The sequence below is a fragment of the Phaseolus vulgaris genome, chromosome 4 (assembly GCF_051622355.1).
Source record: "Phaseolus vulgaris cultivar YP4 chromosome 4, ASM5162235v1, whole genome shotgun sequence".
NCBI lineage: Eukaryota > Viridiplantae > Streptophyta > Magnoliopsida > Fabales > Fabaceae > Phaseolus > Phaseolus vulgaris.
The window spans coordinates 39,053,450-39,078,519 of record NC_143501.1 but is presented as its reverse complement, the minus strand read 5'-3'; the positions used below and the strand labels follow the sequence as shown (position 1 = coordinate 39,078,519).

The 25,070-nt window shown below is 32.8% G+C and overlaps 3 protein-coding genes across 11 annotated transcripts; 2 read left to right on the top strand and 1 right to left on the bottom strand.

Annotated features, from left to right (window-relative positions):
• The first annotated feature begins 610 nt into the window (after positions 1-610).
• On the top strand, positions 611-5,826 carry LOC137837566 (DUF21 domain-containing protein At5g52790). Of its 3 annotated transcripts, XM_068646591.2 has the most exons (12): positions 763-1,018; positions 1,609-1,685; positions 1,961-2,044; positions 2,141-2,254; positions 2,747-2,833; positions 2,902-3,041; positions 3,112-3,199; positions 3,510-3,583; positions 3,835-3,965; positions 4,673-4,932; positions 5,349-5,395; positions 5,473-5,826. In XM_068646591.2, exons 1-12 carry the CDS (start codon positions 829-831, stop codon positions 5,615-5,617), a joined length of 1,437 nt encoding a protein of 478 aa, XP_068502692.1. In that variant the 5' UTR covers positions 763-828; the 3' UTR covers positions 5,618-5,826. The 3 variants fall into 3 exon arrangements, with proteins under 3 accessions (XP_068502693.1, XP_068502692.1, XP_090157973.1); XM_068646592.2 differs by lacking the exon at positions 1,609-1,685 and having other exon boundaries at positions 611-1,018; XM_090301847.1 differs by lacking the exon at positions 4,673-4,932 and having other exon boundaries at positions 5,473-5,764.
• A 3,066-nt stretch (positions 5,827-8,892) lies between these two features.
• LOC137837565 (DNA primase) lies at positions 8,893-16,965 on the top strand. Of its 7 annotated transcripts, none has more exons than XR_011085488.2 (14): positions 8,893-9,026; positions 9,160-9,305; positions 10,180-10,355; positions 10,484-10,630; positions 10,733-10,784; positions 10,898-11,072; positions 11,831-11,913; positions 12,140-12,352; positions 12,805-12,921; positions 13,727-13,883; positions 14,334-14,441; positions 14,634-14,736; positions 14,833-15,077; positions 16,375-16,965. XR_011085488.2 is itself a non-coding variant. In XM_068646590.2 (14 exons), exons 1-14 carry the CDS (start codon positions 8,939-8,941, stop codon positions 16,477-16,479), a joined length of 1,878 nt encoding a protein of 625 aa, XP_068502691.1. In that variant the 5' UTR covers positions 8,893-8,938; the 3' UTR covers positions 16,480-16,965. The 7 variants fall into 7 exon arrangements, 2 of the variants coding, with proteins under 2 accessions (XP_068502691.1, XP_068502690.1); XR_011085487.2 differs by having other exon boundaries at positions 14,671-14,751; positions 16,375-16,841; XR_016520415.1 differs by having other exon boundaries at positions 12,799-12,921; positions 16,372-16,841.
• Positions 16,966-19,106: 2,141 nt separating this feature from the next.
• On the bottom strand, positions 19,107-24,922 carry LOC137837564 (uncharacterized protein At3g49140). The gene is made up of 11 exons (XM_068646588.1): positions 24,641-24,922; positions 24,143-24,239; positions 23,225-23,447; positions 22,229-22,331; positions 22,066-22,133; positions 21,425-21,592; positions 21,200-21,322; positions 20,726-21,058; positions 19,748-19,900; positions 19,514-19,609; positions 19,107-19,381 (listed from the first exon to the last, which is right to left on the bottom strand). Exons 1-11 carry the CDS (start codon positions 24,699-24,701, stop codon positions 19,277-19,279), a joined length of 1,530 nt encoding a protein of 509 aa, XP_068502689.1. The 5' UTR covers positions 24,702-24,922; the 3' UTR covers positions 19,107-19,276.
• Positions 24,923-25,070: the final 148 nt, after the last annotated feature.

The following is a 25,070-nucleotide window of genomic DNA, read 5'->3' as shown; positions in this document are numbered from 1 at the left end:
TAACTCATAATTCACTTCCGAATATGGACATCCAGAAACTTAAATAAAGTATGAAAATGACCTTCTGAATATCAAAATCCAGAATATATAACAATTATTTCCGAATTTCTCCGTCCGTAAGAAAAATGAAGTTAATGACAATATTGAATTTTAAATTTTTGATTAGATGCATGTCTTAAATGATATGGTAAGGGAGAAATTGCCTCCGCATAAGTTGCAATTTGTTTTTTATCACATTTTTCAAAAGGACACTTTTGAAAACAAAACTATATTGATAAAAAAATAAATTAAAAAAATACTTCAAAATGTTTAATATTAAATTATTATTTTCTACAAAAGCAACTTCAGTTATAATTTTTAAAAAATGCAAACAAAACTCCTTTAAATAGAATACAACCCTTTTATGGATTAAAACTTTCATAATTACCAAGAAAATATGCTTGTCATATTTTATTTAATGTCTGATGTTTTATTTTTAATAAAATTCCAATTAAGAAAAAAGTTTTATTAGAAAATGTTTCTTAACCTTTTTCAATTTTAAATTTAAAGATTAAATTCCCTCCAGCTGAAGGTTATATATATATATATTAATCTTCTGAATTGCAGAGCTATGTATACAGCTTTCAACTGAATTTTTCTGTCAATTGTTTAACTTTGCCTCTTACAACTCTCCCAAGAGTTGGGAATTCATTTGGGACCTTTGATCCTAATGGTGGGGTACCCCTTTTTTATATTTAAGTATCTGCAGACAATGGCATCCTGCAGTATACTTGGGTTTTGCTTATATTCTGCTTTGTTACATGCCATGTTGCAATTCCTAAGAAAAAAATGAGTTCATATTTTGAGGAAAGGGCACCTTGTTGTGGATCTCACTTTTGGATTTTACTTAGCACGTGTTGGGGTTTTGTGTTATTTGCTGCTACCACATCTGGTCTTGCTCTAGGACTCTTGTCTTTCAGCCAAGTTGATCTTGAGGTTCTTGTTAAAGCTGGGAAGCCTCAGATTCAGAAAAATGCAGGTAGTTTATTGCTTTTTGTTTAGGGTAATTTTCTTCATTTAAGAGTACCTTAATACTCAAGAAAATAAAAGACTTAGCCATGTGCATATTGGTATACAAATTTAGTCAAAAAATAGGATAAGGGTGTGTAATAGGATATGATACGGTTATAACACATCAAAAATTACATCTAGTCTAGTAAAACATATAAAAGACATCAAAACAAACTAAGCAATTTGGTCACTACAACATTCCTCCGGAGAAGTTCATATTGTATACTGAGAAACTTGAACAGTACACCGCAGATAAGTCTTTATATATCGTGATTATCACGTCTCAGGAAGTCAACCTTATTCGTGTTTTTTCAGCCTACTTTAAAAATAAAAGTTTATTTTCAAGCTTAGTCTCAACTACAATACAAACTTGCATTCATCAAAAGACTGTTGAAATCGTATTTATGGTGTCCATTGACTTCAAAGGGGCAAATATCAGACCAAAAACAGAACATGTTATACTTAATAAGTTACTATTGAGGAGGAAATTTGGGGTATGAAACTCAATTATTTATTGCTTCATCTTGTTAAGTGATGAAAACATATTTTTATCTGCAGCGAAGATTATGTCAATTGTTAAGAATGAGCATTTACTTTTATGCACCCTCCTTTTAGCTAAATCAATGGCAATGGAGGTATGTTACTCAGATCATTTCAAGAACCTCATCTGATTTAAAGTAAACTTCTGTATATTGAATACCAGAAGTTTATCTATGTGATGTGACCATATATTATTCCAAATCCAAACATATCTTTGGCACAACTTATCTAAAATGAACAAGAGTATTTTTATTCCTTTAATCATTTACAAAGAAAAATTGTATGCCCTTTTAAGATTCAATACTTGCCTATACACATTTTTATCTTGGTTATGGTTTGGCACCACTGAACAAAACTTTTACTATTCAAGGTGGTTTCTGTTTTTATGGAGAAAATGTTCCCAGAGTGGCTTTCAGTATTAATATCAGCCACCACGTTGGCTATCACTGCAGAGGTATACAAAAATTATCTTTACTATTAATATATTTAGTTACATACATACATTTGTATCTTTTTTTTTTTACTTTCTCATCCAAGACTTTGATCTCAGATTATCCCTCAAGCTTTGTGTTCTCGATATGGTTTAAGTGTTGGTGCAGCATTGTCTCCCTTTGTTCGAGTTCTTATACTGATTTTCTTCCCAATTGCATATCCACTCAGTAAGGTACTCCTATCTTTACTCAAATAATAAGTTACCACAAATTTAGTATCTTCAGTGAACTGGACAACCTTTTTAAGATGTGAAATAAATCTGCAGTGAATTACTAGACTCAACCTATTCCATTAAGTTAAAGATGTGAAGTAAATCAGTGTTTTTAACTTGTAATTTATATTAGGATCATTGCTAAAAGATAGTTAGACAATCTCTATTACATGTAACAATAATAAAGGGAAATCCCATTTGGTTTACACTTTTTTACTCTTCAATTAGTATTGCAAATTATATCAGTACTTTATTTTAACCTCTCACATTAATTACATTCATGAAAAAATCACTCCAATCAACTACACATTCAACAAATCCAACTCCAAGAAAAAATAATGCAGATTCCACTAGTAACATATCAATAAGATAAACAATATAAAGCCTAAATGTTGGCTTTTAATTTTTTAATTCTCTTCTATTTATTTGTTGGCAAATCCTGCTATGAAATAGTTGTTAGATTGGCTTCTTGGCAAAGGGCATACTGCACTTTTAGGACGAGCAGAGTTGAAGACTTTAGTCCATTTACATGCAAATGAGGTTAGCTTGTTTTATTGGCTATAGAATTTTGATAACATATTTTTTTACATGCTTAAGTTCACTATCAGGCAGGGAAAGGTGGAGAATTGACACTTCATGAAACTAAAATAATTGCTGGAGCTTTGGACTTAACACAGAAGACTGCTAAAGATGCTATGACACCTTTAAGTGAAACATTTTCTCTTGACATAAACTCCAAACTTGACATGTATGTTCCTCATGTCTTTCTGTGATGTTTAAGCATTACCTTACCTAAACTTATTTTTTCTACTTTTCAGACATACAATGGGCTTAATAATGAGCAAAGGTCACAGCCGCATACCAGTCTACTCTGGAAAACAAACAAATATTGTTGGTATCATCTTGGTAATCAAGCAGTTTGTTAAGTTGAAGTTTATAGCAACTTCTTTTTGAATCATTTTCTGAGGACCACATTTTATTGATTAAACATCTTGACATTTTCATCTGATATGCAAAATGTTTATTCAGTATTAGTTCAGCCATTTCAATGATAAAGAACAGTATATATTTTGTGGTTTTACATGAAACTTGAGATGCCCTTCAAGTAAAACATTTATCAAGTGAATAAAATAGGAAGGCTTTGCTATTCTGAACAACAATCAAACCTTATACTTCATGTTGTATATGACAGAACTGTCTGTTCAACTTTGATTAGGTCAGGAATTTAATCTTCTGTCGTCCTGAAGATGAAATACCAATCAAATATATGACTATCAGGAGAGTTCCTAGGTATGAAACTTCTTGCCCTATTTTGCTGATAGAGTAGCTTTGAATGGAACATATATTTATCATAGGAAGATGACAATGCTTATGATGATGAAGGTGAAGGTGAAGGCAAAGATGAAAAAAGAAAGAAAGGAAAAAACAACATAACTATTAAGCCACCATAAAGTTCATGTGTCCATTCAGAATGCTCTACTAACGGATTAATCTCAGTTATTATCTGTGTAGAGCTTATAATGTTCCACTTTGGTTATCAGGGTTGCTGAAGATTTGCCACTGTATGATATTCTGAATCAATTCAGGAATGGTCAAAGCCACATGGCTGTTGTTCTCAAGTGTGAAGAAAACATCAGAACTGCTGCAACTGAGAGAGAAGGAAAAACTCCAGGTATGATTATGCACAAACAATTCGAATTCAAAATCAATACCATCTAGAAGCCAAACCCAGATCCCATTATCAGCTTTCATTTTATGCAAAGATATTAGGGGTCCAGTATATGATTTTTTGGACTTTGCTAGATATAAAGTCATAGCTTAAACCCCAATGAATAAGTTTTGATTTTGATTACATAAAAAAAAATTGTTTATCCTTGTAAAATATTTTTTGTTAATGTTCATCCCTCCAAAATTAAAAATTTTGATGCTAAACTTCATTTTAACTTAGATAAATATCATAAATCTTATAAATTTTCAAAGGCTGCATTATATTACAGACACTAGTGGAGTCACTTGACATTTTGATCATTACAAGCATTTAAAGAGTGTCACATGGTACTAGAAATTAAAAGCAGATATTTACAATTTTGCAAGGACAAAAAGCAAAACAAAATAAAAAGTAGTTGAATGAAAATAAAAGTTTTCTCATTTTACTGGAAAAAAAACATATTTACATCTAAAATCATTATGTATTGTCGCTTAATAGCTTTAGCTTCTGGATATTGGCTCTTAACATCATGTTAAGGGGTTTATACCTAAATTAAATTCAGTATCTGCTACTCCACCCTTTGAGCCTAAAGGGCTCTTGCATGAACAGCTTAAGCTTTTAGCATAGTTGGTTCTTGCAAGCATCTAAGCTTGTAGCTATGGACTTTATAGGACTTCACTCTTCATGTGAACCGGGAGATTATAGTCGCATCTCAACTGATGCATCATATTGGCATTCACAAGAAACAGAATATTATAGTGCAACACTGAAGAGTGCCATGAATCGAGAGGGTGACTCAGATCTTCCACAAAGAAGATCAGAACAACCTGATGCAAGTTCATCCTTTGAGAATGTGGAGTCTTTTCCAACAACAGATGAGGAAGTGATTGGGATAATCACATTGGAAGATGTCATGGAAGAGTTACTTCAGGTTAATATTACTGACAATGATCAATACTCCCTTAGAAAATTTGGTTTTCAATTCAATGGTAACAACCATATTATAGTTACATATATAGCTATATTGTTACTCTCAACAAGATAATTTGGTTGTTAGTTTACACCATTGAGTAACATAGAAATCACCATTGAGTTTCGTTAAAGCACACTTGATAGTATTAAGATTGTTATATTATATACCATCTAATCATAAATTGTCAGCAAGATAATTGATTTTGCAGTAGTTACTTAAAGAGTCATACTAAACTTACTTCTATTTGATAGAGTAAAACTCTTTGTATTGATGGTACATGAACAATTAAACATAAACGTGCATAGCTCAGCTACTGATTTTCTGTTTCTGGTATTGCAAGATTGCTAATATTTTTGTTCTTTTCACCATTCAAGGAAGATATATTGGATGAAACTGATCAATATGTTGATGTTCATCAAAAGTGAGTACAGTTTCAAAATTCCAACTTCATAATCATTGAGTGTATATGTTATTGATTGATCCTCTATCTTGTTTCAGTATCAAAATAAAACTGCAACATGCAAGAAGAGTGTCATCAGGGTCATCCAGAAGGGCTTCAAGTTCTCGTCCACAACGGAGAAGTTCAGATGCATCTCGAGTTTACTTTTTAACTCCTACATATGTTTTACCTGTTTCTCCTTAACCAAAATTATTCATCACCCATGTTTCTCCTCAATGAATATTTGTCATGAATTTCTAAGAGGAGTATTATGACCTTATGTGCTTCCTCTTTATTTTTTGTTCAAGAGCATGATGATATATATAGATGTATAAAATCGTATAAATTTTCAAATTTATAAAGTTACATTTAAAGTTTTTTTTATTACTAATCAATCATAACTCATTTTAAGTAAAAATGTTTTGAAGTAGTTTTATCATAAAAAATAACAAAATTATAACAATTTTTTCCAGTTTAAAAAAAAATGGTTCAGATTATAACCATTTTAATTTTAGTATTACATAATTTATGCATGTACAACAACAATATATAATGTAATTAAATGTATGTTTTTATTTTATTTTTAATTATATTTTAAAATTTCAATATTTTATTTTATAATTTAAACGATAAAAAATAATGACTATTTTCTTTTCTACCCTTTTTCATACATATTTCTTCAACAGTATTTTAATTTAAACTACAGAATGTTACATATTAAAAATCACAAGCTTAATTCAATATATATATATATATATATATATATTAATTTTAATCCATTTAATATCACAAAGGGTAAGTTTGAGATTTTAAAATCTATGGGGTTGTAAAAGAAAATCATGAGGTGCAAGAAGAAATCCTCTCTCCTTTAGTTAAGAGAAGAAATGGATTATGTTTTTTCTCACCCTCATAATTTTTGTATTGAATAGTAGTGCTCGGGACCTCGGTCCAAGCACTTTGGTATGGTCAACTTGACTTTTGAGCCAACATAGCCCCAAAGGGTGGATCATGAGCTCGGTCCAAGCGCGAGTAAGAGAACTCGAAAAGATAATTAAAATAGTAGGAATTTTCTGTATATTTATAACACATACGCTAATTAAATGTAAAATAAAAGATGTTGAGAATAATGGTGCACGTATAAACAGAATATTTATCTGTTGTTAGCATCGGAAGATAAGAGGTGCACGTGAACATGTTGTTTTTATGTTATGCTTTATGTTGAGATTATGTTCTCATTAGTAGAAGTCGTTGAAGGAAAATCTATAAAAGGGGTTTGAGACCCCTGGTAAACGTACATTGTTTCTGAATACTCAAGACTGAAACTGAATACTTATTTTGTATGCTCTCATTGACTTGATTGTTGGAGTGTGATCAACAGGTAAAGCCCCCTCTGTCCCAACGTAGCGTTGTTCCAATGCACCAAGAGGAGACAAACCAAAAGCAGAGCTCTCGATCCAGACCAACTGAAGTCAACCGGCGACAACAATTTCTTTTCGTATCTTCATAGATATGCAAATTTCTTTTTGTCTTGAAAAATAACTTCTACATAATCTAAAAGTCTATATGAATTAAAAGCTTATAGAAAATGACTTCTAGAATATGAAATTTGAAAACTTTTTTTTATTTATGAATTGTTTTAACTTTCGGATTATACATTTGATAAGTTATTTCTTTATGAAAAAAAGTTTTAAATTATACAATTTGAAAGTTATTTTTTACTTTTAGATTATACAATTCATAAAAAAATATACTTTTGAATTATGCAATCTAAGAAGTCATTTTTTTTGCATGAAAAAAAATTCATATTACACAATTTGAAAGTTATTTTCTAAAAACAAAGACTTCTAGATTGTCTAATTTGAGAGTACTTTGGATTGTTTAATCAGATTTAGATTCTTCTATAACACAATTCAAAAGTTTTTTTTTATGCAAACAATGACTTTCATATTACATGATTTGGAAGTATCTTCTAGATTGGACACATAAATCAGGATGGCGCAACAACAATGGACAACCATGACAATTGGACAATCCATTACATTTTCTTCTTTGAACGCATCATGTCACAACACATAAATCAGGGTGACGCGACAACCATGGAAAACCATGACAAGGGGCAATGGCAACAAGGGGTAATTTGATTTTTTAACCACTCCCAGTGAAGGTTCACACAAAAATTATTGGGGTAAAAAAAACAAATGATTTTTTTTAGACTAAGATTGTTAGCTTTATTAGGTCAACCTGAAGGAAATTACTTCCTACACCCTTCCTTTTTAGACCTGTACTCCACAATTGGGTAAAATGACTGAATTGTCCTGTACGGTTCTCCCTCAATGCATCTCACCACTATTATCATTAACATTATTGTTCTTGCCGGTTGATCTGGTCGCCAGTTGACTCTGGGAATAGGTTGTGAATTCGTGTGCCTCTGCTCTTTCCCTAGGATGTTGGAATGCGGCTCCGTTTGAAACAGAGGGGGCCCTACCTGTTGATTGCACTTCGACGATCAAGTCAGTACTGGGTTAAGTAACAATGAGTAAGTAAGCAAATAGTTTAAGTCTTAGAAACGGTGTACCTTTACCAGGGATCTCAAGTCCCTTTTATAGACTACTCTTAGGTTACTCCTTGTAACTACCCTTCACTCACGAGAACCTTATCTCGAGTGAAAGTAGGTTTGATGGGAGGAGAGTCTGTTACAATGTGCACAATCTTAATGCAACAACCTCCCAGAATCTCCCTTCTAGGAGTGCATAATCTTAACAACATGGTCGTCAGGGTACCAACTCATGTACCAACATCATAGGGCTCATCTGTTTACTGTAGGCGCACTAGCCTTCACGTATTGTGCATGTAACTTACTCTCGAAAACCCTAGCGCTCTTGGGCCTAAGTGTCTTTGGGGATATTTAATCGTGCTAGACCCGAATGTACTATATCCACCACCTGCACTTTCTCGCTGATCAAGCCTTATATATATGAATGAACCTCAACGCACGCATTCCTAGAACCCACTTAAGTGGCCTAATAACTCGATCAGACCACCGAACCGACCTGCCGATGCAAGTGCCGATGTACGATCACCTAAGCACTGAGCTTAGCGCTCTGATCTAATACAATTATCGTCACTTCTGCACCGTCACTATTGCAGAAGAAAAATAAGATAAGGAAAACACTGGAAAAAAATCTCGATGGAAAGCTTTTTCTGAAACATGAAATGTATTCTTGAAAACGTTTTTCAAAAAATTCATTCTAAAAAGCGCATTACAAAAGGTATTATATATGTTTTGAAAATATTGTTCTAGAAAACTTATTACAAAATGTATTTCACAAATTTTATTTTAAAAATCTTGTTCCGATTGTGGAGGTGCAAGTTCAAATTAAGGGGATGCAGGAAGCAATTTCCCAACCCGAACCATTTAGGCCGAAACGGCCCGATCCGGTCGGAACCCTCCATTTTCTTTTCTCTCCGAAATTCAAATTCCCGCTGAAAGGTAAAAAATTATCAGAAAGAAAAAACAAAACGAAAATGCCATCATCAACTACCACAAGCGGCAGCAACATGAACGACGTTGATCGCTTGTTCGCGTGCTTCAAGTGCGGTTTAACACCTCCCAGTACGTTCTTCTATTTTCATCTTTCTTCCACTCTCTCCCAAATCCCTAAGAAACAATGAAGTTCCAATTTCTTATTGTTTTGTATGAAATTAAAAAAAAAAAATTGTTAAAATGAAATGTGTTGTTGCCTCAGAATCTGCTACGAGGGTAAGGAAACGAAGCAGAGGAAGAATGGAGCAAGATAGTTTGGAATCTCCAGGTCCAGAATCGGTTGGAGAAGAACTGAAAACCCCCCTATCGCGCATCAGAAAAACCAACATTGAATCTTCCATGGAGAAAGTAATGTAGTTTCTGCTGTTATTAAAGGACTAAATTTAGATAAAGCTTATAGGTACTTTTGGTGCTGTTTTTCTAATCAAATTAGAGTTTCTTTTTAGTGATCATTGTCATAAAGGTTCATTAGATGTCAATATAGATTAGGAATTAAAACTTCAATTCTGATTGAAGAACAATTCTAAAAGGTGCACGAGGAACTGTGTCTAAGATTTTTTCACCCAATTAATGTCAGTACTCATATGAGTCAGTCACCAAGACCAACGGAGAAATTTGGAACATATAAGTCATCAATGGAACACATGATACACCTTCAATCCAAAGCCTTAAGGCTATAGGTTTTTGTGACTTTTTTCCTTATATGTTGCTCTTCTTGCATTATGTTTCTCTTCTTGCATGTTTTCACCCAATATGAGACTCGGACTCTCCAACGCACAGTTGACTCCAACAGTATCACAACTTTTATCCCTTTAAAATTTTTGTCTACTTTAAGTAACTAGGTAACTTTAGCTTGCTTGTTATAGCTTATTATTGGATTATTGGAATTAAAATGTTATGGAATTTAATGTATCTTTCAGTTTAATTGGCGAGTGTTTGGTTTGAGAACATATTTCCTGTTTTCATTTTTAGTTATAATTATACTAACTTATTTTCACTTTGTTCTGTCTTTGAAAGTTGATGATTTTAACTTTGCTATACAAACTTTTGGAAATGAAAACAGAGGATGCTTACATTTTTTATATGTTGTTGTTCAGTAGATTGCTTCCTCTTCAACCCAAGCTGTTTTTAAAATGTTGTTGTATTTCTACCCATATGTGTGCAACTTGGCTCATACACTATCTTTCCATGAAAATTAAAATACTTTGCATTACAATTTCAGCTTAAATCAGTAGTAGCCAAAAAAGCACAAAGTATTGGTCGTGGGAAGCAATTCTCTCCAATAGTATTTTATGGATCTCCTCATGGCGTGCCTCCCAAAAGGCCAACCCGTATGTTATGGCGATTATTGCGAGAGATATGTCCTGATCTCTCTCCGAAAAAGAATTTGAACGTGAGGTATTGGTTTGCCAGATGCTGCATGTTGGTTCTACCCGCTACACATTCCATATGTTTACTGATTTACTCTTTTTTTACTTTATGTATGATTTGGAATATGACTTGAATCCTGCTTTGTGTTTGTATAGAAAGGAAGTTTGGATGACATTCCCTAAGCAGGATGAAGCAATGAATTTTTCCAAAGGACAAGCAGATGTTCATGTTTTCAGCTATCAAGACCACTTTAATGGCCAAAGAAGGTTCCTCGTGTCTACTTATACAGAATTCTGGCAAAGGTTTCCTTCACATTCCTTTCTCATATGATTCATTATTTGTTACATAGCAACTGATTAGTAATATCCTTGTGTCAATATAATTGCTGATGACTGTACACTCAGGTACAAGAATATGAATCCGAAATTCCGACATCATTATGAGGTTATTCAAGAGGTAATAATCTTGTGTTTTCTATATTCACCGATTTAACTATTAAAATGAGGTCGTGGTTACATTATCTCTAAACTAGGTGCTTATTTGGTCTTAATGTTTCCTTTTGCTTCCAGGGTTTACCATGTCACCTTTATTTTGATTTGGAGTTTAATAAGAAAGTCAACAAAGAAAAGAATGGAGAAGAAATGGTTGATCTCTTGATATCAATGGTTCTAGAAGCCTTACTTGAAAAATATGCAATCCAAGGAGACCACGATTGGGTTTTAGAACTTGATTCTTCAACTGAAGGTATGTCTTTTGGTCAGGTCTCTTACTGTTATGTGTGTTGCCTATATCTTTGATGAGCTTTTGCTGTTTGCTTATACGAATTTCCTTTCAATATATTACTTTGTCACGTGACATGAATTCTTGATCCTGTAGCTTTCTTATGCCTTCCATCTGTGTACAATTTTTTCTTTCTTCTGCCAAATATAATTTACCAAAGAATTTGTGGCTAATCTATGTACTTTAACAGTTGCAGTTTGCTTTGGCACATATTGATTAAACTTAGGGATCAGTGTTGACTTGTTCAATATTAGATGACAGCTGTCATTGGTGCTGTTTGTTGACCAAACCATTGGAAGTAGTGAATATAAAGATTGTTTGTCTTGTCCAGTTTTCACTGAAATGCTCTGGTTGGAGGATTCAGTCCCCAAGACTTTGTGCCAAGTGCTAAGGGCTTCATCTTTTGAACCAATGGACCCCTGAAGCACTTTCACATTCACTATCCTAACTAGTTAAGGATACATATCACGAGATAAAGAGAAATGATAACAAATTCCAAGAGACAATGGGAAATATAGAGAAACTACAACTTAAAGATAATCCAAGATACAAAACAATTTCTCATATATTAAAACATATTGTTAATTCCAACTTTGTTTTACAGTAGTTTTTCTTTATTCATTACTTTTTACATGTAAAACAATTGTTAAGTGCTTCTATGACATGAATTCTGATTTTTCCCATGTTAGGAATGACCCTTATCTCAGTATTTGCATTTGCAGATAAGTTCTCTCGTCATGTAATAGTTTGCATACCAAAGGCTGCATTTAAGGACAACTCTCACGCGGGTGCATTTGTTTCAGAAGTAAGTCCGAGTATTTTCAACCTTAGCTATATATAATTTTTTGGATTAGGTTGGTTTTCTTTCTATTGTTTAGATTCAGTAAAATTATGAATGACTCAATGTTAATTACTTTTTATGAAAATGTTTTTTTTAGCTGGTAAAAGGGAAAACTGCTCTATTATATTTATTTTGTATAGCATCCAGTATCCTCTATCAACCATTTCCACTCTAAATGACATATTACCAGATATGCTCAAGAGTTCGAAAAGCAAGGGCGAAAGATAAAAGTTTTGATAAATTGTTTGTAATGAAAGATTCTGGCAGCGAGGAATCTGCAGACCAACTTTTTGTGGATACTGCAGTATATTCTCGGAATCGTTGTTTCCGTCTTGCTCTTTCTTCAAAAGCAGGAAAAAGTTCAGTTCTTCAACCGACAAAGCGATTTAAGTGCAAGGACTTGGTATGGCAGTTTTATTACTAATATTTGCTATTTGAATTATTCCATCAAAATAATGTTATTTGGAAAGAGTTTCTCCAAGAAGAAAATTACATGAAATTTGAAAAGTTTAGTTTTAGTATTTGTACTTGCATTGCATCATTAAAAATGGAATACGAAAAGCCATTATATGGACATAGAGCTCCTTTAAAGGAACTGGTCATCATGATTCTTCTTTTAGAACCTGTGGGGCATTTTGTATATGAAAAAAAATTATTTACCATGTCAAAAGGGTAATATCATGTATTGTTGTCAATTTCCTGTTGAAGACAGTTGTAGGATCTTATTCATTGCAATGCAAGCCAAAAATATGCATTATCATAAGCAAATCAGTGTATATATGTCTTCATTCTGCCTTTTATTCATTTTGTGCAATTTTTTTACTTATTTTTCTGTTTGATTTTGTTAAGTGACAGGGTGAAGAAGACATGTTCATGGCTTCCTTGATATGCAATATTGATGTTGATTGCCAAACATATCTGGTCTGCAAAACAGACTTAGATTGTGTGAAAACTCTGCATTTTGATACAGAGGTAGATTTGAGCTTTAGATTTATAAATCTTTTATTGCTTCAATTTTATTTCTTTTAGTTCAAAGATGCTCGGATAATGTGCAGGTATCTGAATAGATGCCTTTGTTTGGGCAGTACGATTATTTTTAAAATAATAGAGTATTATATATATATATATATAAATAGATAGATAGATATAGATATATATTTAAAAGTGTATAAAAATTCATGAAGCATAATAAGTTTATAATTGGAATTCTGCAAATGTACATTAAAAGCATAGTTTTTAAACGTTTCTAAATAAATAAAGTTATAAATCATTATCATCATAAATTACTTCCTGGGAATAGTACTATTAATCTCATGTCTTTATTAAAATAATTTATAAAGAACAAGTTTCATCTTCTCTTTATCACGAGACGATATTTTTTTGTCTTTATATTATACATATTTATATGTTTCATGTAGTCGTGTTGGATATAAATGCTCTAAGGTGAAGTATCTAAAAGTATCGGTATCAAATACATGAAACAAATAGAAATTCTGGTCATTCATAGATTTAGATAATTCATTGATATACACGGATAAAACAACCTATATCAGCGTCAAATACAAACATGTCAAGCTAATTGAAATATTGGTGCTTCATTCTTTGGTTATTATTTTCAACTATGTAAAGTTTACTTTCTTTACGTATGAAGTGTTATCATGTTAAATCTATAGATTTCAACAAAATCTTTTTACTATGTATGCACATACCCATAACTGGACAGCTTGTTTGACTTTTAAACTTTCATGCGCTTAATATGCTTTTTTAACTTTGACAGGAGAGTAGTAATGTAGAAAACTCATGCCAAATTCTTCAAAAATTTGCATTGGATGTTGGCACAAGCGATGTTTCTACTACATACTTCATGGGAAAGTCACCGTTCCCATTTCTGGACAAATTTATACTCTCTGTTGCCTCTGTCGGGAACATACCAGGTGATACATGTCAACTTGTAATATTGACTTTATTACTTTAATCATGTTTTGGCATAAGTAAATGGACCAACATAATAAGTTTGATCTTGTTCAATGATTTAGTACTTTTACTTTTAGTAGTGACATTCGCATACTATAGTTTCCTAAGTCACATACACACACCCATAGAGGAAGCATATCAGGTGAGAGATGAGATGAGAGTGAGAAAAGTAAATGTCAACTGTATAAAAACTAATTAAAACTATCTTAACCATCTATGTATGGTTGTATAGTTAAGATTTACTCCTCTCATAGCTGTCACTAGATAGTAGGTACCGTGTGTATATATATATGTATATATATATTTATGTGTGTGTGTATGTTTGTGTATTCTTGGTTTCATGTTTTCCCTGACTTGAGATTTCAGCATAACCCTTCTCATTGTGTTGATTTCTTTTTCTGCAATTATAGGAAACATTCATAGCTGGTATTTTTTCTCGGAATTTGGACTGATGGTCTACAGCATGACAAAAAATAGATACTGTGAGCGAATTGGAAGACATCATAAAAGCAACAATGGTAAATCCCCTGGAAGTGCTTTGTTATTTTATCATGAAAGCTGGAACTGTTGTTTGTTTGGCCATCTCTGAATGTTAAGTATCCGCTCTCAAATGACTGTAAATTTAGCGAAGGCAGGGATGTTTTTCTCGTTTCTATTGTTACAAGTGTGGTTGCATCTTGTCTTCAATTTTGCTGTGTTCTCTATTATAGGATTGCAACATATTAATTTGATGATTTACTGGTCCAGTGATATATGTGGTTGATCTACGAATGGCAGTGTATTATCAGAAATGTCACGATCCTGACTGCAGAGGTTAATATATTTACAGTGAAGTGCTTGAAGACCCTTTCACACTCAGTTCTCCATTCTCTTTTAACATGTTTATTAATTCATTATTCATGGAAATAGGTTACCGGTCTCCACTGCGACAAATCCCAGTTCATGTGTTCTCCAATCCGTCAGATGTAATTGATTCCTCCTTTGGGTTGTTAGATGAACATTCAGTGGATAATAAGTGGAGACATCAACTTGATGATTTTCTACAATATGAGGACACTGTTGAGGAGAACTCCAACGATTCTTGGTGGCTAGAAGCCATGAGAGTTGTTGAAGATATGGAGAATAAGCAAACAAAGACAGAGCCAAGCACTATGGTTAGTAAATCTTAATCTTGATTTGAACCCTAACATGTACATACAATGGCCATAAGACTCCCTTGTCCGTTGTTATCTTGCTCCACTATTGGACTAATGCCCTATGCCCTTTATTATAAGACCGTAATGGCAGATTGTGTTTTCCGATATGGTAGAATTTTGTTGGAAAACTATTGGGTGAAGGAGGATCAAAACTAAGTTGTGCATTCAACGAACTCGAAGTAATCCAAATTGGTTCAATTGGGTATTTTGCTTAGATTGCAATTTTGATTGTAAGGAATGGAACGTGGTAATTTTATCCAATCCAATTTGAGTTTGACATATTTGGTTCTGGTCACTTAAAATTATTTGTTTCTGGTCACTTACAAATTATTTGTTTCTGGTCACTTACAAATTATTTGTTTCTGGTCACCTAAATAACTTTGTTTAGATTTCATTTTATTTCAAATTTGACCAAACTTGACCTTTCATAATCCTTAACATTGTGACTTTTTTCAACGGGTCTTTAAATATTGAAGTAGGGTTATATTTGAATTGAAACTGAGAATCAAATGGGTTATGTTAGAGGTGTCAACTAGCTCAGCTGGTGGTGAAGTCCTTTGCAAGCGATTGTGAGGACCTAAGATGAATCTTACCTTTCACTCATTTGGAGTAAAATTTGACCCCTGTCCCTCTCCATGTGTAGCGTGGTGGGAGGATTTGTATGTATTCCGGAATTGCCGTATTGGCGTGAGTCAATTACTGGTTGTAAAGAATTTCCTAGAGCAAATATCTCTTCGAAAGAATATAACTTTCTTAACATTGCTTGTTTTTTTCTCTTTTGAGTTTTTTTATTGCTGTAGTGCATCTGCTCACTTCCTCATTTTATGTTTTTGGTCGTACCCCCTCTTGGTGAAACAGAGTGTATACATCAACTACTTTACACCGACTCTTAAACACTGATGTATCATGTATGTCAGTAGTTATTATGTGGGTAAAAGTTGCAAAAGTATTAAACTTGCTGGTATAACTATTCAAATTTCTAATTTTAAATATTTAAGATATTTAGACAAAGAAAAGATATATCTTATCATTTAAGTTTAGGATCTCAATGTAGTTTTAAAATTAAGATACAAGGTTTCTTATGAACAGATAAGGCACCACCCGGAGAGGGTTTTTTTTTCCAAACATAGCTTGCCACTAGACAGACCTTTGTCCTAGAGCATGATTGTGCTAAAGATGGTTCATTTATCTTAATTGGCCACATAATTCCATGTACATAACACTGAATATTATTCAATAAAATATCTTAAAGCAGGAGGTGATTGGTGATGAAGATGAGGAGTGGTGGCTGGCTGTAGAAAGTACGGCATCCCAGGCTGAACGGTCCAGCTTCAGTCAACAAGAGTTTTGCGCCATCTAAGTTCATCGAGTACAAAGAGTTCCTCCTTCCGGGATTGGCAAATAGCTTCAGGACTTGATAGCTGAAAACCCAGAGAATCCTTAACATATCTGCTGCAAGCAACTTTGGGATCCTGTGAACTGATCCTCTAAAGGATACAAAATGCTCTTCAAGAGGATTGACAGCTGATTCTACACACCAGCTGTGTGAGTTTAACTGTAAGTTTTAATCATTTGCTAATGTTAATAATCAAGTCACTTCTTCTAGCCATTCCTATCCATTTCATGACTTTCATAACCTTAGTGAAACAAATTGAGTTTACACGCTAGTTTTTTTTTTTCAAGTCTTCTCAATCAGTTTCAATTTATTGCACTTTCGTTAAAGCCGTTCCAGTATTATAGAATTAATTTTGAAGATTTATATATTTGGAAAATCTTGTTAAGCAGGATTTTAAAACCGAGATTGTGTGCATTCTTGAAATATAATTTAAATAACAGAAAATTATAGAAAGGAATTGTCCTAACTTATGGTTTGGAATTTTACGGGATTTAATTTTGCTTAAATTAACTAAATGAGTCTAAAACTTTTATTGCGTTTAGTGATTTTGTTAGTCTCAAATTTGAAAAGAGCATTGCAAAATAAGTATATCTAATTGTGTAAGTGTTTAGGTAGTATCTAAGTATAGGCATAATTTATTACCTGTTTATAAACAACTGTAAATGATTATAACAATTAGTGCTTAAATTGTTCCGAGCAAAAGTCGTGTTGAAGATGCATATTATAAATAATTTTTGTTGACTCAAGTTGAATCAGACAAGCATCAATTCCATCTGTATATAATCTCCTTGAAAATATTCATCCTCGACAGAATAATGAGAGGTTCACTGGTTTAAACATTAAAATTTGTGATTGAATTAGTATGAATTAGATTGAATTAATACAGTTAATAAAGTATAAAATATAATAATTAAATGATCAATAAAATAATAAATAAATATAATGTCATCCCGTTTTTTATCGCTCTTGTAATATAGATTTCTCCAATCCACTAAGATAAAAACTAATCTCCCTGGAAATATTATAATTATTATTGTTATAACAATTTTTACACTAAAAAATGGAATACGAAACTTTCTGTTAAATATTTCATACGTGAACGTAAAGTGTTTAACCGTTGCATCAATACATCATCAGATTATAATAATAACATTCAAAATAAGTCTAAAAAAATATATCATAATACTTTACTTAAATTGTAATAAAATAAAATAATGTCTACTGACAAATAACAAATTGACATTTAAAATGAAAAACGAATTGACAAATCAATGCAATATAAAATTATAAAAACTCAAGATATAAAAATTACAAATTAGAATGAGTATATAGTTTTATAAAAAAAGATTAATAGTTGACAAAGTAATTATACCTATTTGTAATCCTTATTAAATATGTTTTTATTTATAGCTAAAATATTTTATACTAATTTTAAAAAATAAAAAACTAAATTATAGTAGTTCAAATCGGTTTTTAAAGCAATTCTGCAAACAGTTCACTTTTTTGTAGTCATTAGATTTATGGTTAATCTTTCAATAAAGAAAAAAAGACAATTTCTTCATTTATCTCCTTATGTTTCTACTGCACCCTAATTTTTTTAAAATGTCCATTTTCCCCTTTTTGTTTTATTTTGCTTTCAATCTTTTCATTATTCTACTCCATTAGTTTCTTACTTGTGAACTTTTGCTTTAGAAGTAAAGGATTGTATTTTAGATTATTCAATCTGTACTCTTGCACAATCCAAAGATATAATCGTAAATTATAGATTCTATAATCAAAAATATTTTACAGAGTAGAATCTGGAATATATTTCCAAATTGGAAATGTATTTCAGATTACAAAATTTAAAAATATATTTTAGATTGGACAATTGTTTCTTGCACCATATCACTGCACCCAATTTCAAGAAAAAAGACGAAAATACCCTTAAAAAAATTAGTACGTTCTAGATCCCATTTTCAAGAATATATTTTTGGATAGAACAAATTTTTTGTGTTACGAATTTTCTTATTCAGGCTTTTGATTTTTATTTTCTGGATTTTTATTTTCGGAACACAATAATCTCTTATGGATCTACTTTTCCATAATGTATTATTTTCAATTCTGGATTTTCTTATCCGAAATGAAATTTTGATTTTTGTTTCTGAATTTTTATTTCCAAAAACACAACAATCTCTTTCAATCTACTTTTCTATAATGTATTCTTTCAATTCCGGAACATTTTCAAAATTTTAAAATTATGTTGGGTGCAGGTTCAAGAAATGTTGGGCGTAGGAAGTATTTGCCTTTAGATTGTTTGTTAGTCAGAGAGATGGAACCGGTCCAGTTTTGGAGAACTATTGTCATAATAGGCATTCAACTTACCGGCTTTGCAGTTACATTCACGACACGGCAAACTTTGGGTTCCATGTTGCCGGTGCCGGTGCCACTGAATTGACCATAGCACCCTTTAAGTTCAGCGAATTTAAAAGGCCCAATAATATACTGGGGTCTAATGTCTCTAGTTGTTTGTCCTGTACTTGCAGGTTTAAGATTAATCAACAGAAAGAGATGAATACAAAAAGTGTGGATAAGAAATCAAGAGTCAGGACTAAGGAAGCAACTGGGGAAAAATTTACTTCCAACTAAATAATAATTAAATGTAATTCAAACTACATAACCTGATTGGCATCTACATGGGATTTTTTTCCCTGCCTTTCACTTTTTATACACAATCATTGACCAAAGGCATACAAACCATACAAAAATCACGTAGACCATTTTAGCATTCATTTTGATGCGTTTGTTTCATTTTTTGCTGCTTTGGGTGAATTCTTGGAAATAGTATATCGTTGAGTTGTCTCTCAGCACTGTACTCTGATGTGGCCTGGAGATGTAATTTTCAATAAGTGAAAATAATTGGGAATAAACTACAAGGACATACATAGCAGAACAAGTATCAAAACTTATGAAATGTAAAAGTATTTAAACTTATATCTATTAAAAACGACTTGTGTACCCTTTTCTTGAATGAAAATCTCAGTGTTTGAATCTGTGTCCCAGAACAAACTCTTAGGTCAAATCCGAGCGAGTCTAGACAGATAAGTTGAGCCTCCTGCAATAAATTGCAATCAAAGTGATAATTGATTGGAGAATACGTAAATGTGCATATGCTTGTGTACAATTGCTCTAGAGAAAATGAAACAGGTGACAAGTGCTCTAAAGAAATAATTTTCAAGAGTTTATGTATTACCTCCACTTGAATACTCTTGCATCTCCAACACAGGGACTTAAGGGCTTGCAAGGTCTTTTCTCCATCAGCTTTCAAACGAGATATGATTTTGGAAGCAGAGTGTGCAATAACATCAGGTTGGGCTTTCATGTAGTCTTCTACTTCAAGGACAGTCTACAAAGAATCAGAAGCAATAACTAATATATACTTCATATTATGACAATAAGTGCCAAGCAGGTCTAAATTATTCATATTTAATCTGGGGAAACCAAGGAGTTGGACACAGGTGCTTAATGTGTTGAACCCTAAGTTGAATCATTCGGGCACTGCTGGATTCAGTTCTTGACGGAAACAATTCTTGGTCAGACTTTACTTACCTCTCGGCTGAACCAGACAAGTCTAAAAAGCCTTGAGACACTAGTTGACCATGTCTATGGACCAAAAAAATAACTTGAGATAGACAATCTTGTATTACTTCTTCCACTAAGCCACTACATGGGATTTCTTTTCCTCAAACGCTATTTGTTTAACAATTTTAAGTTTCTAACAAGTTAGTTAAATTACAATTTCCTAACTTCACACTATAGAACACGGGAAACAAACTCTGGTAGATATATCTTGATATTATCTATGCTCTTCTTTATCTGCTCGTGCCTCCATCAATTTATAGCTATTCTGCTGTGCATTCACTAGAAGTATAAGTACAAATTAATCAATTCTGATGAGACACCACTTATCATACTGAGGTTGTTCCAGAAAAAAAATACCAATTGTGCCAAATTTAAGGTCAATATCTATAAATTATTGTACAAGTTGCTTTTTTCGGTATTTTACCGTTTTCAGTAAAACATTCCGTATTACTTAACTTGGTTAAGGTAGCAAATTGTGTGGTAAGGCACCAGGATCGGTTAATATGAACAAGATGAATGATCTAGTGCATGAATTCATAGTAGTTGTGTCTAAACAATCACAAGAAAACATAAAAGTCAGTAAACTTACAGGTTGCCCTTGTGCAGAAAACACTTGAATTTTAATCATCTCCAATTTGTAAAATGGAGCTTCACTAATGGGGACAATACTATTCCCATTGTTTTCCACCTGCTGTGACTCATCATCTCCAGAAGATCCTGAATCAAGCACATGACCATTAATCGCACCAATTTCCCCATTACTTTCTATGGATTTACTTATGTCGGTGTCACTGGATTGACCAGCAGATAGGTGCTTCTGTATTGTGGAATGTTCTTCAACAAAAGCAGCTCTTATAACCCCTTGGATAGCCACACAAGCCGGAGGCTGCTCCATCCAATCAACAGGATCATCTGAAGCAATCTATAATAATAATGAAGCCAATTGATAACATAAAACCAGGGAAATTTATGATATAAAGGATTTTAGAATGAGGTCTCTTAAAGCCATAAACTAGGTCATAAAAAGGCATTATATAATCAACATGTTAACATCAATATCTACCTCAGCCAACTTTTTGGCAAAGTACATCGGATGAGAAGCTTGCATGGTCTCCAATTTTGCCCAGTCTGCAAGTGTTTCATCATCATCTTGCTCATCATCATCTGTAAAAGCAGCCACCCATTCCTGCAAACAATAATATACAAATAATGAATACTCTTTCCTATTGAAGGTGTTTATAGCTCAAAAATGAATATAAGCCTCAAAGTGATATAAAAAAATTCAGACCGAATCATAATCTTCATTCTCATTTTCATCTTCATCCTCTTCATCGCTTTCGTCTAAATCATCTGTGTCTTCATCATCAATTTCTTCAAACCCAAAGTCAATTTCTGAAGGACCAGATAAGTCCATCTCGGAGATCATTTCCATGGAATCAATACCAACAATGACTTGCTACAAGATGCAGAACAAACAATCCATAAACCAAACATTATAACATATCATGAGACACAAACTTTGCAATTATGCAACAGAAAAGGAGACTCGAATGAAAGATGAAAGTGAGATGAAAAAGTAGCACACAAATTATGCAAAGGGATTGATTGTTTGTGCTTCAAATAGTATAATGAAACACAAAAAGCAAGTAGTGTAGAATATAAAGAGATTGTTGAGGCCCAAAAGTTCACAAATTACATTTTCAACAATATAGAATGATCACCAAGAAAATGCAGGAAATTTTAGTAATTTCTAGTGCATAAAATGTAATTCAAAAAAATCAGGAACTCAAATTCAAGCAAAATAAAGCTTTCCATTAAATAGACGTCTACATAAACTGCATGCCAGAACACTTAATGTTAAAGCTGACTGTAACTATTTGAAAAAACAATATTCCAGGGCATTATCTAAAATGTTAGGCATGGCCATACCACAAAATTATTTTCTGTTGTTAGGGACTGCAGGACATCTTCACCGTTCTTCACTTGGAAGTATATATCTGCAATGCTTACAGAATTTAATTAAGTGGATTAAGCTTCCCAAGCCCAAGATAATTAATACATAATAAATGACAATCATGTAGCCGTCACTTACTTCCATGCTCATCAGTCAAATAAGGCAAATCTGGCCAAATAATATTTTCGTGAAATTCATCACTAATCAAACTTGAGAACATCAGTGTTGCTTTGCTGTTAACCTAAAAATGATATACCGCAATCATTAATTGTGATAATAAGAATAAATGCAACTGATAAGATTCTTCCCTCCAGTTCAGAGTTTTTGCTGAATGAGTTAAGCCTAGGGATAAAGGATCCAAGGCTCACAGTTTGTTACTACCAAACAATTTCTTCTACAATAAAAATATTTAATAGAATAGAATATTTTCATAGTTTTGGCATTAAACTTTCAAAGATAAATTCAGGAATGATGAGTTCAATAATTCTTTTAATAAACTTCTATAACTTTGATAATTTTATTAAAAAGAAACTTAGTCGATTATTTTGACTTATAGTTGGCAAACCCAACAAAATTTTAATTAATATTTTTTTCATATATAAATTTCTAGCTATTATTCAGTAGGATTGCAAGAAACCTTGTCAACTTCTATACTTACCTTGAGTCAAAACAAAACAGAAAGAAAAAAATTATGGTAGGGTTCTTTCCAATAGTTCAATTAACACCTGGGTCCAAAAAAAGAATAATACCACACAAAAGAAAATTAATTCTCTTATTTTATCTGGTAACTAACTACATACCCAAATATCAACCTAAAAATAAAATTGTCTTCCTTATTTTCAAATTTTATATACATTTTGAAAAACAAGTAATGCTAAATCAAACCTACTGAAGAGAACAGAACATTTTTTTAAAAGAAAGGGGGACACTAGCTATTTGTTTTGACATCTACTTCTACCATCATTAATTTCTTCATATATGAACACTACAGATTTTGGAACATAAGGGCATTTTCTAGCAATTGTTTAATCCAGAAAGAAAGCTATTCTTTCTCTGTTGCGCAATTTAGCACTAAAATGAGAAAATCTAAATGAGGTTACATTGTTGATTAGCAAAATTAATACAACTGAGTACCTCAATAATTGTTCTGCTTGTTTCTGCAGCGGTAAGTGTTGCATCTTCAGTACTCTCTGATGACGACACCGCAAGTTCTTCAAATGGATGATAGGATGACTTCTCATTTTTCTTTACAGGATCCTGAGCTGAGCCCAGATGCTCTTGTGATGCCCTAATTCTATTCTTTAGAAGTTTGTTTCTTCTTGTGAATGGAGTGCCTGTGTATATTTTACTTCTTACCCTGTGTAATTATATTCATTTATTATACATTTCCTGAGAAACGTTTGGTATTTCTGGGCATGAAAGTTAGCCAAAATTTTCAAAATAAGCTTCACAGATAAAACAAGACGTTTCTGAATTCATCAACACACTTTTCCACTGCCAGATTAAAGAAAAATATAAGTTTTGAAAGTATGCTGCTTTAGGGAACTGCAACTGACATTGCTTCAAGACATGCACCCTTTCTAATGAAAACTACATTATAGCTTCTTTTAGATTTATGGCCAGCAGTTCATCCAACTGAATATTAATACTTGACTTGACATATCATTCAGCATCAAATGTGGAAATGGGTGAACACATTATCTCTAGATCTCATTGAGCTTCATTCCAAAGAGTTTTGGCGGTCAAGTTTAATAATTCACTATTGTAAATATTTTTCATCGTCTACCAATAAGAAATCATCTTTAATACAACATTTAAAGTACCTATTACAAAAGTCACTATCACAGAAATCAACAATTTTCAATTCTACAAAATCCATGATTGGAAGTATTCTAGTTAAATTCATTTGAGGTCTCCACTTTAGCAGCATCCTTCCACGATTATCCATTACTTTCGTAACCACAAAAAACTACTTAACTAATTCCCACAATTACACTCCACAATCATCAAACACACTTCTCTACGTCATAAATAAATACAAAATCGGCATACCGAGACACATCGAAACCGCAGCTCCATGCGAGCCGGCACGACGCAACACAACGCACACCGTTCACATCATCAGCACTCCACATTGAACGGTTATTATCTACCAAAAAGAGCAACTGAATCAGCGAATACATAATAACTACTTTTACTCCATTCGAACTGCAAGCACCGCCGTTTTAAATTAAAACATCTCACAGCATCATACTCAACGTGTCAAAATCAAAGCTAAAGTGAGTCACAGAAAGCATTCGAAAAACAGAACCAAACACTTGAAAGAAAGAATATCAGCCAAAAAAATTCAACGAGCGAATTAATAACAACTACTGTTACTCCATCAGAACTCCGAAACACTGCAAACGCCGCCGTTTTATCTCCAACATCACATTCCGTTAATCGAAATCAACCGCTAAGGTGAGTCAGCGAAAGCATTCGAAAAACATAACCAAACAATTGGAAGAAAAAACAGAGAGAGAGAGAGATTGAACAGTTAAGAGAGAGTACGAGGTAGCGCGGCGGCTCCGGCGTGGAAGCGGGCGGCGATGGGAGGCTCGATTATCATCATAGTATATTTTTTATTGGCGTGGTTTTTGGTTGGCAGAGAATATTATGAGAGATCCATAGTGATTTGAACTAGAAGATGAGGCTTTGTTTTTTGCTACGGTTCCTGATGATCAGCTACGGACTAAACCATTGTAAGGTTTCTACGCCTGGTCACGAGTCCTACTTTTGCGGGTCGATCCGATCCGATTTTATTCCAACGCATAGGAAAAAGTAACCCAATCTGCTTAAAAATAACCCACCCCAATCAGCTTAAATTTTTCCAACCCAACTTAAAAATAACTCAACCCTTAAAAAAACATAAGCCAACCCAATCGAGTTAAAAATTCTAAACCTAACCAAAAAATCACTCTCAATCTATGAATCTTAGACA

Excerpts from the sequence above, each read along its gene's own strand:
- LOC137837564 (XM_068646588.1), bottom strand. The coding sequence starts at position 24,701 with ATGATGATAATCGAGCCTCCCATCGCCGCCCGCTTCCACGCCGGAGCC. Across the intron at positions 21,059-21,199 it reads TTGCCAAAAAGTTGGCTGAG|ATTGCTTCAGATGATCCTGT; the intron begins GTAGATATTGAT and ends TTATTATTATAG. Across the intron at positions 19,901-20,725 it reads TTTCTGCACAAGGGCAACCT|ACTGTCCTTGAAGTAGAAGA; the intron begins GTAAGTTTACTG and ends GATTCTTTGTAG.
- LOC137837566 (XM_068646591.2), top strand. The coding sequence starts at position 829 with ATGAGTTCATATTTTGAGGAAAGGGCACCTTGTTGTGGATCTCACTTT. Across the intron at positions 3,042-3,111 it reads ATAAACTCCAAACTTGACAT|ACATACAATGGGCTTAATAA; the intron begins GTATGTTCCTCA and ends TCTACTTTTCAG. Across the intron at positions 3,584-3,834 it reads ACTATCAGGAGAGTTCCTAG|GGTTGCTGAAGATTTGCCAC; the intron begins GTATGAAACTTC and ends TTTGGTTATCAG.
- LOC137837565 (XM_068646589.2), top strand. The coding sequence starts at position 8,939 with ATGCCATCATCAACTACCACAAGCGGCAGCAACATGAACGACGTTGAT. Across the intron at positions 10,631-10,732 it reads TATACAGAATTCTGGCAAAG|GTACAAGAATATGAATCCGA; the intron begins GTTTCCTTCACA and ends CTGTACACTCAG. Across the intron at positions 14,442-14,670 it reads ACATCATAAAAGCAACAATG|TGATATATGTGGTTGATCTA; the intron begins GTAAATCCCCTG and ends TTACTGGTCCAG.